Genomic DNA, 13,961 nt, shown 5'->3' with positions numbered 1-13,961 from the left:
ATTTGCCCTATGCATTCACATTACCAATTTGATCCCCCCACATTCCTCTATGAGGGGGCTGCCATATTTTTGCAGCAGTAGTCCGTTAGCATTAGACAGGTTGACATTTACAGGTTGAAAAGGAACAGTCAGTTTTAAGAACTTCAATTAATACTTACTCACAAAAGCAAACTTATCCGAGAAAAATAAGCAACATGACCTATAGGTAACTTTTAGTGTACATTAAAGGGGTGGTTTGCCTTCAAGTTAACGTTTAGTATGTTATAGAATTGCCAATTCTAAGCAACATTTCAATTGGTTTTCATTTTTTACTTCTTACTTCATTTTTTATTTATAGTTTTTGAAATGTTGTTCGCTGTCTTCTGATATCAAATGGGGGTCACTGTCCCCATCTAAAAACAAATGCTCTGTAAGGCTACAAATGTATTGTTATTTCAACTTTTTATTTCTTATCTTTCTATTCAGGCCTCTCCTATTCATATTCCAGTCTCTTATTCAACTGGAGAGCAGCTGAATAAAAAGCGAAATAACTTAAAAACCACAAATAAAAAATGAAAACCAATTGCAAATTGTCTCAGAATATAACTCTCTACATCATACAAAAAGTTAATTTTAAAGTGAACAACCCCTTTTATATTTTGAAGAGTATTTTTTTTAGTGTCAGTATGACTTTAAGGGGGCCCTGGCCAAATACTGGGTCCCAAAGGGGTCTGAAAACCACTGCATTATGGCAAGCAGACCATCTCACATTGAAAAGAAATATAACCAGCAGGGCAGCAGTGAACTGAACTACATTAGAGACTGGAGCAGATGGTTACTTAACATTCCTGTCTAAATTATAAACAGTTAATTGGCAATTTGTAAAATTTCAGGGACCTGACAAGTGGCCCTTGAAACTCAACAGGCACATAACATTGCATGTTAGCAGTAAAAAAAACATACCATCTGTTGTGCCACCTTTTAAGAATGGCGAATTAATGTACATGACGCCTTATTTTTGATTGGTCAATATCTCTGCACTGAGATTTAATCAAATGCAACAAAATGGATTATTTTAACATTTGTGCATAGAGCTGTGCAGGCAACATGCACACTTTTCCTGGTGAGTCCCCAAGTATGGGGGCTGCAGTTGTGTATGATTTAAGTTCTTATGGATCAGGTATTTTGACCTCATTGTCTCTGCTTGCTAGAATGAGAATATTTTCCTTTTGTACAAATGACAGGTACAATAATACTCTCCATAGCAATACTTGCTTTTACATGTCTAAACTTATAAAGGGGAGCAGGCCCAGACTGTCAAATGCTAGAGGGGCTGCTGTAAAATCAATGTATTACAGTTGCTCTGCGCTTATGAGACTTTGTGTTGTTCTGGGAAGAAAAGAGGACACTTTCCAAATACGGTCATTTGCATCTAAGGGGTAATACACTATCTAGTGTCCTCTTTTCTTCCCAGAATGACACAAAGTCTCATAAGCGCACCACAACTCTAATACATTGACTTTATCATACATCGACTAGGGGGTCCAGTTTTTATGTGAGTGCAACTACCGAGTGATTACCTGCACGTAGCGAGGAACTTATCTCCTAAGTGCTGCTGTAAGATGTCATAGACAGTTACTGTGGAGTGGGCCGGTAAGGGACTGGTTGGGCCTCTGTGTACCTGAAATGCCTGGGCCTATTTGGACTCCCAGTCCAGACCTGAAGGGGTGTCTTGGTGAGGGTACGAAGGATGCAGACAGCAAAACTGTATTCTTTGGAAGCCAGCTTTAACTGCATCAAATAAAAAACTAGGAGGGCACAGAACTTAAAGGAACAGTTCAGTGTAAAAATAAAAACTGGATAAATGGATAGGCTGTGCAAAATAAAAAACGTCTCTAATGAGTCATAACTGTTGCTTTTGAATCGGAGCTGAATGCGGAGGATCAATTACAAACTCACTGAACAGTTACAGTATGTCCCATGCGGCCCCCCTTACAGTCGCTGACTAACTCAGAGTTAAAAAGCTGAAAAGCAGGAAGCAGTGTTCTGTTCTGTTAGACATCCACTCACTCCAGCCTTAATACATTACATTTTTGCCTAACTAACTATATTAGAAAATTCTTTTATTTTGCACAGCCTATTTACCCAGTTTTTATTTTTACACTGAACTGTTCCTTTAAACAGATGATGATTAATATTAACGTACCAGTCTGTAATCAGGATAGAACAAAGCATACATGAGGACATATTTCCCTTCTAACAAGAAGACTAATGGGCATTCTGATTGACTAGGCACTTGATGCTCATAGAACAGGGGCCTCACATCTCTGCTTACGTGCATTATGAGCCTACCTTCTCGGTCTGGCTGAGCAGGAAGTGATGGAAATGAGGATCATCCTTGGTACGCTGCAACCGAACAAAGAGAAACTGAGATGCTTCCCTCTAACACACGTGCAAGTGCTCTGATAATACCATAGCCCCGGCGTGAGTGCTGTCTAACACCCAGTGCAACTGTTCTGATCTGTGAACATCACAGCACTATTGTGAGCAACCTCTAAAACACATTATTGTGAGACACAAACACACACACCACGCCCAGTGCAGGACGAGATCTCTAGTAGAAGGCTTTAGCACAAGGCAAGGACACTAATGAGAAAGAATGAAATTCTGTGTATGCAAATTCACCCGGGGGACTTGGATGGATTCTGTTCTCAAGCTAGCTTGGTCATTATCACCTTGACCTTGAGGAAGAACAATTTCATTGGTTATTTGGGCAGTTCTTTATTTTTCTGTGCTGTGAAGCGACATCTTGCAATGGTAACACCCTTTTATGCTGTAAACTCTTATGTCATATGTTCCAAAGTTTATAAAACTTTATTTGTTCGGGGTTCGGACTCTTTGTGAGTTCAGAATCCACGGAGCTCATGTCAAAGAGACCTTATCTTTTCACTTCAAGTGGTCTACGGTTGTTGCAGTTCCACAACACTACCATCTTGCAGATTTGGGTTTCTCAAAATGCTGCAAGCAAACAACATGCTCCATTTTAGAGCGCGCATTTGAATTTGCCTACTTTGTGGGGTAAATGCATGTTGCTTTAGAAAATGAATGGATGCCAAATAGATGCTTCCCAGGTTCTCTCATAAAAATGACATTGAGCCGCTATTAAAGCCCCAAGCTCCAGTGTCTGTCTAGAGGTCCTCTCTCTTCTATGCTCTTGCTATGCTCGTGTGATCAATGTGTGCAATGCCTTTGCTTACCTCACTGGAAGGTGGGGGCCAGCTGAATCGGGATACTGTTTTCATTGCAAGTTTCTTCAGTGAGCTTGGCTGGGGGCTGGGAGAGTCCTAAGGAAATAAATCGGAATAATTCACTAACTATTATTCCTAAATAAGCATTAAATAAGCAAGGACATATTAAAGGGATTCTGTCAAGATTTTTATGGTTATAGTTTACTTCTAAATGACACTGTTTACCCTGCAAATAATTCACTCTACAATATAAAATGTAATTCCTGAACCAGCAAGCATATTTTTTTGTGTTATAATATTGGTGTGTAGGTGCATCTCAGGTTATTTTGCCTGGTCATGTGCTTTCAGAAAGAGCCAGCACTTTATTAAGGAACTGCTTTCTGGCAAACTGTTGTTTCTCCTACTCAATGTAACTGAATGTGTCTCAGTGGGACCTGGATTTTACTATTGAGTGCTGTTCTTAGATCTACCAGGCAGCTGTTATCTTATGTTAGGGAGCTGTTCTCTGGTTACCTTCCCATTGTTCTGTTGTTAGGCTGCTGGGGGGGGAAGGGAGGGGGCTGATATCACTCCAACTTGCAGTACAGTAGTAAAGAGTGACAGAGCAAAAGTTACATGACTGGGGTCAGCTGGGAAACTGAAAATATGTCTAGCCACATGTCAGATTTCAAAATTAAATATTTTGAGAAACGGATTTGAGTGCAGAATTCTGCTGGAGCAGCACTAAACTTTTTCCCATGACAGTATCCCTTTAAAGTGATACGGACACTAAAAAACTACTTATTAAAATATGAATGTACGTTAAAAGTTACCTTTAGGTCATGCCGAAGTCAGATGGGTAATGTAAAGGCATTGGGCAAATACTTTATGGCAAAATTATAGGTTGCATGCAAAGCCAATATTATGATAGAGGCATAAAAAAGGCATAATTTCTTTATCTTTTGTCAGTATCTCTTTAACTACAATGGTTCCTTATTTAGTTGTTTTTGGCAACTCTATATACTTCCCACTGCCCCTTCCTCCTGAACCATACCATAAGCATATCCAAAGAAAGCACTGCACCCCACACATTCACTCCTAAAGCAGAGCTGTGCAGCGAGGATGCTTGCCGCCATGTTGGTCTGCATCGCTTTCAGTTTACGGCTCCCAGCACAGATTGTCGACCAGGAACATCTTGCCATGGGAAGATTGTCTTTCATTGGGATTGCTCAAGCTTGGTGATGAGCAGAGAAGAATTGATGCAGTAGTGATCATTGCAGCTGCAAAACCTGTTGAGCAGCCCTGATTTATGGGAGCAAGGCCATCTTCACAAGCACTTTTGGTGTGGTTCAGGAGAGGAAAGGAGGGACTGTACAGGGGAAACAATATTTAAAATGTCTCGTGGGGGTCTCTTAATAAAAACAGGTAATGCAGGCTGGACACACAACAGTCTCTATAGTAAATATGATCTGAAGAGCAGTACTCACGGTACAATCAAATGGGTTTATTCGATGCAATGGGCACATAAAGCTCTCTGAATAAAGGGAGGGCAGCAGGGCTTTTAAAGGGATTCGGTCATTATTTTTATGATGTCGTTTTTATTTCTAAATTACACTATTTACACAGCAAATAATTCACTCTACAATATAAAATGTCATTCCTGAACCAACAAGTGTATTTTTTTAGTTGTAATATTGGTGTGTAGGTGCATCTCAGGTCATTTTGCCTGGTCATGTGCTTTCAGAAAGAGCCAGCACTTTAGGATGGAACTGCTTTATGGCAGGCTGTTGTTTCTCCTACTCAATATAACTGAATGTGTCTCAGTGGGACCTGGATTTTACTACTGAGTGCTGTTCTTAGATCTACCGGGCAGCTGTTATCTTGTGTTAGGGAGTTGTTATCTTGTTACCTTCCCATTGTTCTGTTGTTAGGCTGCTGGGGATGGGGGGGAGGGGTTGATATCACTCCAACTTGCAGTACAGCAGTAAAGAGTGACTGAAGTTTTTCAGAGCACAAGTCACGTGTCTGGGGACAGCTGGGAAACGGACAATGTCTAGCCCCATGTCAGATTTCAAAATTCAATTTAAAAAAATCAGTTTTCTCTTTTGAGAAATGGATTTCAGTGCAGAATTCTGTTGGCGCAGCCCTATTAACTGATGCACTTGGAAAAAAATGTTTTTTTCCCCATGACAGTATTACTTTAATCTTACATTATATTACCAATAAAACCAGGACATCTGCTTTAGATTTAGGACATACATAACCAGGATGACAACAAATTGTTTGGGGTTAGAGTTTCTGTTTCATCTGTAGTTGTGCTCCTAAACTGACTTTACTCAACTGTGGGAGTAGAACTGCAGTCCCCTATAAGGAGTGCCAGAACTCTAAGGCATTTTATGGGTAAATAAAGAATGCCACAGCAGATTAGGATTGAAACTTGTTTGCACAGGGCAGATCCGTTTACACAGGACTTCAGATTTGCACAGCTCTCATGGTTTTTCTCAGAAAACTAGATTTATAAATCTAAATGAACAGAGGGCACAGTTTCTCCCCATTTCGTCTCACTTGCCTGGGCCTCTCTCTGAATACAATGTGCAGCCATAGGCAACGCAGGGCCATCCAGAAAATGTTGGACTACAACCTATACATATTTATCAAAGTCTGAATGGCAAAAACTACAAACATTTGAGGGTTTTTTTTCTATAAAATCAAAATTTTTAGTAGAAAAAAAAAACCTTGTATTTTTTAGAATTTATTAAATCCCAAGGGTGTTAAAATTCAGAATAAAAAAAGTACTTCAACTCAGACCTGCTGAGTTCATGGAGAAGTCCGGAAGTCCTGATTTGTGCTGGGTTTCGTGCAATAAACCAAAGATTTAGTGGTTTTCTGGCATCAAATCCGAAAAATGTGTACAATTTTCACTATTTTATCGAGTAAAAAAGTAGGAAATTTTCTGAGAAATGGATTGATGAAGGGGAAAAAAATCTGTGTGGATTTGGTCGGACTATTTTACCAAAAATTATCAAAAAATTTTGAATTATGATAAATAATCCCCTTAGACTTCATCCAATTAAAATCACTCTCACACAAGCAAATAACTCATATGAAGTTTATATTTTCCCTGGACAGCTTTAGCCAAAGGGAAGTCCAGACTGGAAGGTGCATTAATAATGAGTTGCAAATATACATGGTGTTACATATTCGAAATATTAGAATAAAAGAGCAGATGTACACTTACTGTCAAACAGTACAGCCACACAAAACATATTTCTGTTTGTCTAAATTGAATGCTTAAAATATTTACAAAGCCATCCTTTTTCAAATTAGTTGCTTAATGAAGTCACTGAAAGAAAGGCAAGATGCAGTACTTGCTGTTTAAAGGCTAACTTGAGTGATAGTGACACGCTCCTGATAAATGTAGAATGTGCCACTATCACTTTAATAAAGCTCTTGAGTGAAAAACAAACTGCTGCACCGCTGCTTCTCTGCAGACCCCTGCTTCCCTTAATAGCATCTTTCCCCAATGCCTTAAAAGAGAAGTAGACAGTATTAATGAATCAGCATAAAGCCTCTAACCACACGTAGCGAATGCATCAATCCTTTACCTATGGATGCACCGTCATCCCAAAATATCAGCTTTACGATGAGAGAAAGGAGAGCACTCTAATGCAGATTAACTGCTTGTGATTTTCATTTATTGCAGACACAACATGTTTCGGGCCTTCAAAGCCCCAGAAAGGGCTTTGAAGGCCTGAAACATGCCTTAAAGGAGAAGGAAAACTACAGAGGCATTTTATTGCCAATAGATTAGCTGCAATAGTGCAAGCTAGAATGCTATATTTATTCTGTAGAATGTTTTACCATACCTGAGTAAAAAGCTCTAGAAACTCTCTGTTTGTTTAGGATAGCAGCTGCAGTATTCACTTGGTGTGACATCACTTCCTGCCTGAGTCTCTCCCTGCTCTGGGCTCAGATTACAGTAGAAAAGGGAGGGGGCGGGGGAAGAGGAGCAAACTGAGCATGCTCTTGCCCAGGGCAATGAGGTTTAAGCTGAAGGCAGGAAGTCTGATACAGAAGCCCATGAGTACACAATAGAAGGAAAGAAATGCAATGTTTCTTTTGACAGAGGACTCAGAGCAGCATTACTTTGGGGGTTTACTGGTATATTTAGATGGACCTTTCTGATAAGGCTTACTTAGTTTTAACCTTTCCTTCTCCTTTAAAAGAGAAGTCAGCCTTGTGGAGATGGGCCAAAATTCCCACAGGCAGAAAACAAATGTAAACAATGCCCCAGCATATCAAAAAGTCAACACACAATTATAAGATTAACGTAGATAAATCTGAGGCTCTTAACGTATCCTTGCCACTTCATATACAGACCACCCTACAAGCTAATTACTCCTTTAAGTGGAAAAATGAATCCATTACATATTTAGGTGTCCAAATCCCCTCGGACCTTACTAAGCTTTCAACCCTAAACCACCTATCTCTGCTGAAACAGATTCAATTAGATCTCAAAAGATGGCAACCCCTCACATTATCGTGGTTTGGTCGGATAAGCCTGATAAAAATGAATGTGCTACCACGGATCCTCTATCTTTTTCAGACAATCCCGATAGCCCCCTCTCAGCACTTTTTTGACACCCTGCGGCTGGCTTTTAATTTTTTCATCTGGAATGGCTCTAAACCCAGAATAAGCAACAATATTCTGACTAAATCAAAATCACAAGGGGGACTGGGCCTCCCTAATCTGAAACACTATTTCTATGCGTCCACACTGAGTAGAATTTTAGAATGGTTCCATTTCTCTGGGAACAAGAAATGGATTCAGCTTGAGCAATCCTTAGTTGATAGGCCCTTGCAAGCGCTTTGGTGGCTTCACCCAGTACTCAGACCCCCCTCTTATAGCCTTCCTAAAATCTGTAGAGAAACGCTAACCTGTGCTGACCGGTATCTAGGTAAAAAATCCTGCGGTGATCTCACGTGTAGGTCCTTTAACCCCTATTGTGGGAAATCCAAACTTCCCTCCGGGAATGACAGGTTCAGGGTTCCTGGGTAGACGGTATAATGAACACTTTGCATGCTATCAAGCTTTAAAAAATGGCATTATCCTACCACTCACAGTAATCTGTCCGGAAAGAGCAGAAGCCTTTCTGACTAAATTTAAATATACACAACTTAGACACTGGCTGGGTACCCCCCAAAATAAAATAATTGGTTGTTCCCCTACCTCCTCGTTTGAGGAACTATGTGTAACAAAATCTCCGCTGACACATCTTATCTCTAAGCTATACAAATTAATTGAGACTTTGGATAAGTCTGGTTTACCCAAGTTTACAAGGAAATGGGAATATGAAATGCAGAGGGAATTTTCTGATGACCAATGGCAGACCTGTTTCTTACTGACTCACAAATTCTCAATTGCATGTAAAAACCAGGAAACTAATTATAAGATTTTGTCACGATGGTATAAGTGTCCGAATGTTCTCCGTAAGATCTACCCCACAGTTTCGGAGCTTTGTTGGAGATGTAACACAGAGGTGGGTACTCCACTACACATTTGGTGGGAATGCCACTTACTTGTCCCTTTCTGGGAAAAGGTATTTCAAATCATTAACAAATTAGAGGGTCTAGATTTGACTCTTGACCCTACAATAGGGTTATTGTCTATGTTACCTGGACCAGTGGCGAGATATAAGAGATCACTTACAGGATTTTGCTTAGGAGCTGCTAGAACTGTTATACCTCGCCACTGGAAATCACCAACCCCCCCTACAATAGGGGAATGGTATGTTGAAATGGGATTTATTATGCGAATGGAGGAACTGCTAAGCTACACCCATGACAAACAGGACTGTTTTGTGTCAACCTGGGCGACATGGGCTACACATTTAGAATCTGAATTTCCTGAAGAGACTCCCCCGGACTAGGAGCTTGTTATTATCTGAGTAACAGGATTATGGGCTATAATGATATACTGGAAGATGTCGTCGGCTAAATGTTGGTTTGATTGAGAAACGGCTGAGCTTACTTTTATTTTCCTTTCTATGTCTTTCTTCTACTTCTCTCCCTTTCTTCCAGGCCTTGCACAGTGTTTACCCTCCTTTGCATTGCTATGAGCAATCATCATATCACCTTGCAGTCTTCTCTAGAATTATGAAAGCAGGACAGGACTGTCCAGAAGCGGTTATTGGTATCCTTGATTATGTAATACTCATTCTGTTTATTCTGCTCACCCACCTATTTATGTTGGAGATGTTTTATATATGCAAGCAGTTTTACTCAGAGGACTATTCTCCTCACAAATAATGAAGATACCCACTTTTTGTATGAGTTTTATTGGATTCACTGTACTCGCCTTATGACTAATCTTATTTTTCCTTTCTGTATATGAAACTCCTTTTTTCTTTAAATAAAGAATATATAAAAAAAAAAAGTCAACACACCCTCAAAGTGAAGGATTGACTGCTGGGATATGGATACATTCACAAAGCTGAATTTTGAGTAACAGCACAATCCAGTTCAGTGGGGAAAAATAGCAAAACAAAAAAAAAACGGGTTTAAACTTGACGCACCTTATCGTCCTTGGGAGGCCTTCCTCGTTTGCGTGGGCTCTGTTCACGGGACCTTTTCTGAGGGGAATGGGAAGAAGAGTCTGAGGATTTCTTCCTCTTTTCACCAGTCTGTTTCTTGGCTTTTTTGCCTTTCTCATCACTGGAGTTCTGTTGGTAAAAAGAATGCGCCGTTGGCATAGTGCTAAAGCAAACACCATCAGAGAAACCAATCCAGATAATCAATTTTAATTTGAAAGAGGCAAAAATGACCACCTGAATGGTGTGAAATAAATGGATAACTTCATACTGTTCTAAATGTAAAACTTCTTTCCTCATTGTAACGCTAATTGCTTTCAGAGTTTATATCCTGACGCATGCCACTCACATGTTCTTTTGCAAGTTCTTTTGCTTTGGCTTTCTTCAGGAACTCCTCCACTGCATCCACTGCCTGCTGGAACCGCTTACCCTTGTTAGCCTTGATCATCTCCTCCTTGTGGGCATGGTATGGCTTCAACTGCTCCACTTTGATCCAGGCACTAGGAGGAAAAAAAAAAAACAGGCATGTATAGAGCAGCCTATAAACATGTACCTGTGTGTAACCGTATACAGTCAGCAATGCAGGAGTAAAACAGAGCTGAAGTGTACAGACAAGGCGAGGGTTAACGTTGAGTATATAAGTATACAGTAGACAAACAATCCTTTAAGGCTGAGGGCACACAGAGCTGAGAGAAGCAGATCGACTTCCTCGTTAAAACTTTGCTAAATTACACAAAGTGGGGATGATCACAAACTGCCCAAAAACGCAAAAGCAGGCATTTTTGGGCCAATCCCAGCTCAGCTCTACTTTGTGTAGACCAGGGATCCACAACCTTTTGAACCTGTGAGCAACATTCAGAAGTAAAAGTAAAAACTTTCTTGGGGTGCCAAATAAGGGCTGTGATTGGACATTTGGTAGCCCCTATGTGAATTGTCAACCTGCATTGAGACTCTGTTTGGCAGTACACCTGGTTTTATACAACCAAAACTTGCCTCCAAGCCTGGAATTCAAAAATAATCACCTGCTTTGAGGCCACTGGGAGCAACATCCAAGGTGTTGGAGAGCAACATGTTACTCACGGGCTATTGGTTAGGGATCACTGGTCTAGACGAACGGATGTGAAAAATTTACTTGTGAGTGGAATTTTACCAAACCTTTTAGTATGTTATAGAATGGTCAATTCTAAGCAACTTTCCAACTGGTCTTCATTATTTATTTTTATAGTTTCGGACTTATTTGCCTTTTTCTTCAGACTCTTTACAGCTTTCAAATGGGGGTCACTGACCCCATCTTAAAAAACAAATACTCTGCTACCTATTCATTGTTATTGCTACATTTTACTATATGTATTTCTATTCAGACGCTTCCAGATTACATTCTACTCTCTTAGTCAAATCAATGCATGGATTCCTCTGGATCAACTGGCAGTTAAAAAAAAAAAGTTAAAAGGTTAAACTTTTCTCAGTCTTGCTAATGCTAACGGACTACTGCTGCACATATAAAGCAGCCCCCTTATAGAAAAACATGGGGGTAAGAAAGGTAATGTAAATACTTTTATGGCAAAATTATATATAGCAATCAAAGATAATGTTTTGATGGATATAAAAAAAGATTATTTTCTGGTGTCAGTTTGGCCTTTCATTTTAAATTCTGTTACTATTTGTGCTGCAGCTCTCGGATCCAATTATGTGGTTACTGGGTCCCCACGTTTCCAATGGTTTAAACGATGTACATGGAGATAAATAGGAGAAGGCTCGGGGAAAAAGGGCAGGGGCTAAATATTACTAACAATAAAAACAGGTCAAAGAAAGAGAGAAGAGAAAAGAAGCCATAAAATAACAGCTAATTGTCTCATAATTTTAATGTGCAAACCCCATTTAAAGTTTCTTTAAGGTGTACGATCCCCTTTAATGTTTGTTGTGCAGTTCTCCGGTTTGGACTTTTAACCGCCTATCTGCATTTACTGACCTCGGCTACTAAATATTTGTTTAAAGAAAAAGGAAAGCTAAGTTGGCAAGTTGTCAGGCACCCCCCTGTGATTCTAGTTGAGCAGCTGACCTCCAGCACTGGGACAAACACAATGACCTGGGTTTTTTTATGCTAAGTGAACGTCAAGCCAACAACTTTTTCTAAACTCCCTGGTCCTCTCTTTGTTAATTCTAGAAGGCCACATACTTGCTACAGATACCTGTACTGCACATGCCCAGAGCAGCCAGGGGAAACTAGGGGGGGGCAGAAAAAGATGGTGATGTGTCTTTTGAAGAAGAGGAGCTCTGGCCTGGTGTAAATGGTAGGGATGCACCGAATCTGGGATTCGGACAGGATTTGGGCTTTTTCAGCAGGATTCGTTTCTGGAGTCGTTCTGCCAGGCCGAACCAAATCTGAATCCTAATTTGCAAATGAGGGACGGGGAGGGAAATTGCGCAACTTTTTGCCACTAAACAAGGAAGTACAAAAAGTTTCCCCTTCCCACCCCTAATTTGCATATACAAATTAGGATTTGGATTCGGCCAAATCTTTCGTGAAGGATTCGGGGGTTCAGCCGTATCCAAAATAGTGGATTCGGTGGATTCCTAGTAACTGGTGAGAGCCTAACATATGGGGAATGGTCCCCATGGGCTTTCTAGCCAATTTCTGATCGAAGGAAAATTGTTCGATCGATTCGAAGGATTTAATCGTTCGATCGAACGAATAGCGCTAAATCCTTCGATATTCAAAGTCGAAGGATTTAACTTCGAGGGTCAATTAACCCTCGATATTCGACCATTAGTAAATGTGCCCCTAAAGGTTTACTTAAAGGTGAACCACCCCTTTAAACTTAGATTTTGGAAAAACATTAAAAAATAAGAAATGGAAAGTATTTGAAAAAAAGACTATTTCAGGAGAACCATTTGAATACAATTGAATTTAAAAAATTGTTTGGAAGGTGAACAATCCCTTTAGGAGAAAAGAATTGTAAATAAATTAACAGCAGTAGCCTCCTTATCAGTCAATCTCCCTTCTGGGTTGTTGGGATTGCCCCATTTTGATATTATAAAGGCCTTGTTATCAATAAGGGGTGCATCCAAGCAAACAGCCTCTATGTGATATACAATAACCTGTAATAACTTACTGATCTTCTGTTCCAAAGAATTTAACAAACAAAGACTTCTTCCCACGTGGCTTCTTTAAATCTTTAGGAGGGTTGACGATCTACAAGAAATAAGAAGAGAATCGCGTTATTCAAGGGATCACGGTGTCAACATTGGTTCAGTTGTTACTGTTGTGTGATCCATTCTCACTTACCTTCCCAGGCCATGGTGGGTAGCGTCCAAGTTTGCCCCTGGAAAGATGGGGGAAAAAAAAAAAAGTCAATACCTAAAACAGGGGCTACAGCAGGAATGTTCAACCTGCAATACTCTAGCTGCCGATGAACTACAACTCACTGCAGCTAACAGCAGCATATTGGTGATTGTTGTTGAGCAGTATGATGGCTGCAGATTGGAAATATGTGGACTAGAAAATCCTGGATGCACATTTGTTTGGCAGAAATAGATTCTCTGCTGGACACAATAAACCCAGTACACAGTAACCTCCAGAGTAAGAGTACCAATGTTCTATCTATTAAATATCAACTCAGCTCCTCTTCTACATTTAAAGCTAAAATTAAAATGTAATATTAGCTTCAGCATACTGAAATAATAATCTTTCTAATTACAATCAATTACAAATTTTGTACTGTTTCTGAAATAATCAAGTTTATCTTTACTAACCCTTTATCAGCATCTGTTTATCTTCATTCTGTCTTTATTCAGTAGTTGGGTGTCGGATGAATGATCCAATATATCTTATAAGGGGCTCCTTTTGTCTAGAGGATGTATTAGAGCTCACTCTATTAAAATCACCAGGCCTCGCGTCTCTCTACATGCAGGATTTGTGCAGTTATTTTGTTACATTTTGTTTGTACTGGAATCAGTTATTTGAGTGAGCTCTAATACATCTGCTAGGAAAGGGAGCGTGAGGATAAACTTGATTATTTCAGAAACAATGCAGCATTTTAATTAGTTGTATTTATAACGTATCTTATTTCAGTAGGAAGTTAGTATAAAATGTTTGCAATAGTTCCCCTTCAAATATAAGCTTACATGTGCACTGTGCCAAGTGGGTATGGACATGCTGGGAGCT

The 13,961-nt window shown here is 39.8% G+C and overlaps 1 protein-coding gene across 6 annotated transcripts in view; it reads right to left on the bottom strand.

Moving 5' to 3' along the window:
• The window catches only part of glyr1.L (glyoxylate reductase 1 homolog L homeolog), a 41,471-nt gene that overhangs the window by 14,366 nt on the left and 13,144 nt on the right, over positions 1-13,961 (bottom strand). For 3 of the 6 annotated variants that reach the window (XM_018236675.2, XM_018236676.2, XM_041577067.1), the window contains 6 exons: positions 13,083-13,119; positions 12,910-12,989; positions 10,146-10,296; positions 9,782-9,928; positions 3,237-3,323; positions 2,332-2,385 (listed from right to left, as the gene is read on the bottom strand). In XM_018236675.2, the coding sequence (XP_018092164.1) occupies positions 2,332-2,385; positions 3,237-3,323; positions 9,782-9,928; positions 10,146-10,296; positions 12,910-12,989; positions 13,083-13,119 (556 nt within the window). The remainder of the gene's footprint in view (positions 1-2,331; positions 2,386-3,236; positions 3,324-9,781; positions 9,929-10,145; positions 10,297-12,909; positions 12,990-13,082; positions 13,120-13,961) is intronic. The other 3 variants (XM_018236677.2, XM_018236678.2, XM_018236679.2) reach the window with 2 other exon arrangements.

Source organism: Xenopus laevis, chromosome 9_10L, assembly GCF_017654675.1.
Source record: "Xenopus laevis strain J_2021 chromosome 9_10L, Xenopus_laevis_v10.1, whole genome shotgun sequence".
Classification (NCBI taxonomy): Eukaryota; Metazoa; Chordata; class Amphibia; order Anura; family Pipidae; genus Xenopus; species Xenopus laevis.
The sequence above is the reverse complement of the archived record's forward strand: the minus strand, read 5'-3'. Positions and strand labels throughout refer to the sequence as shown.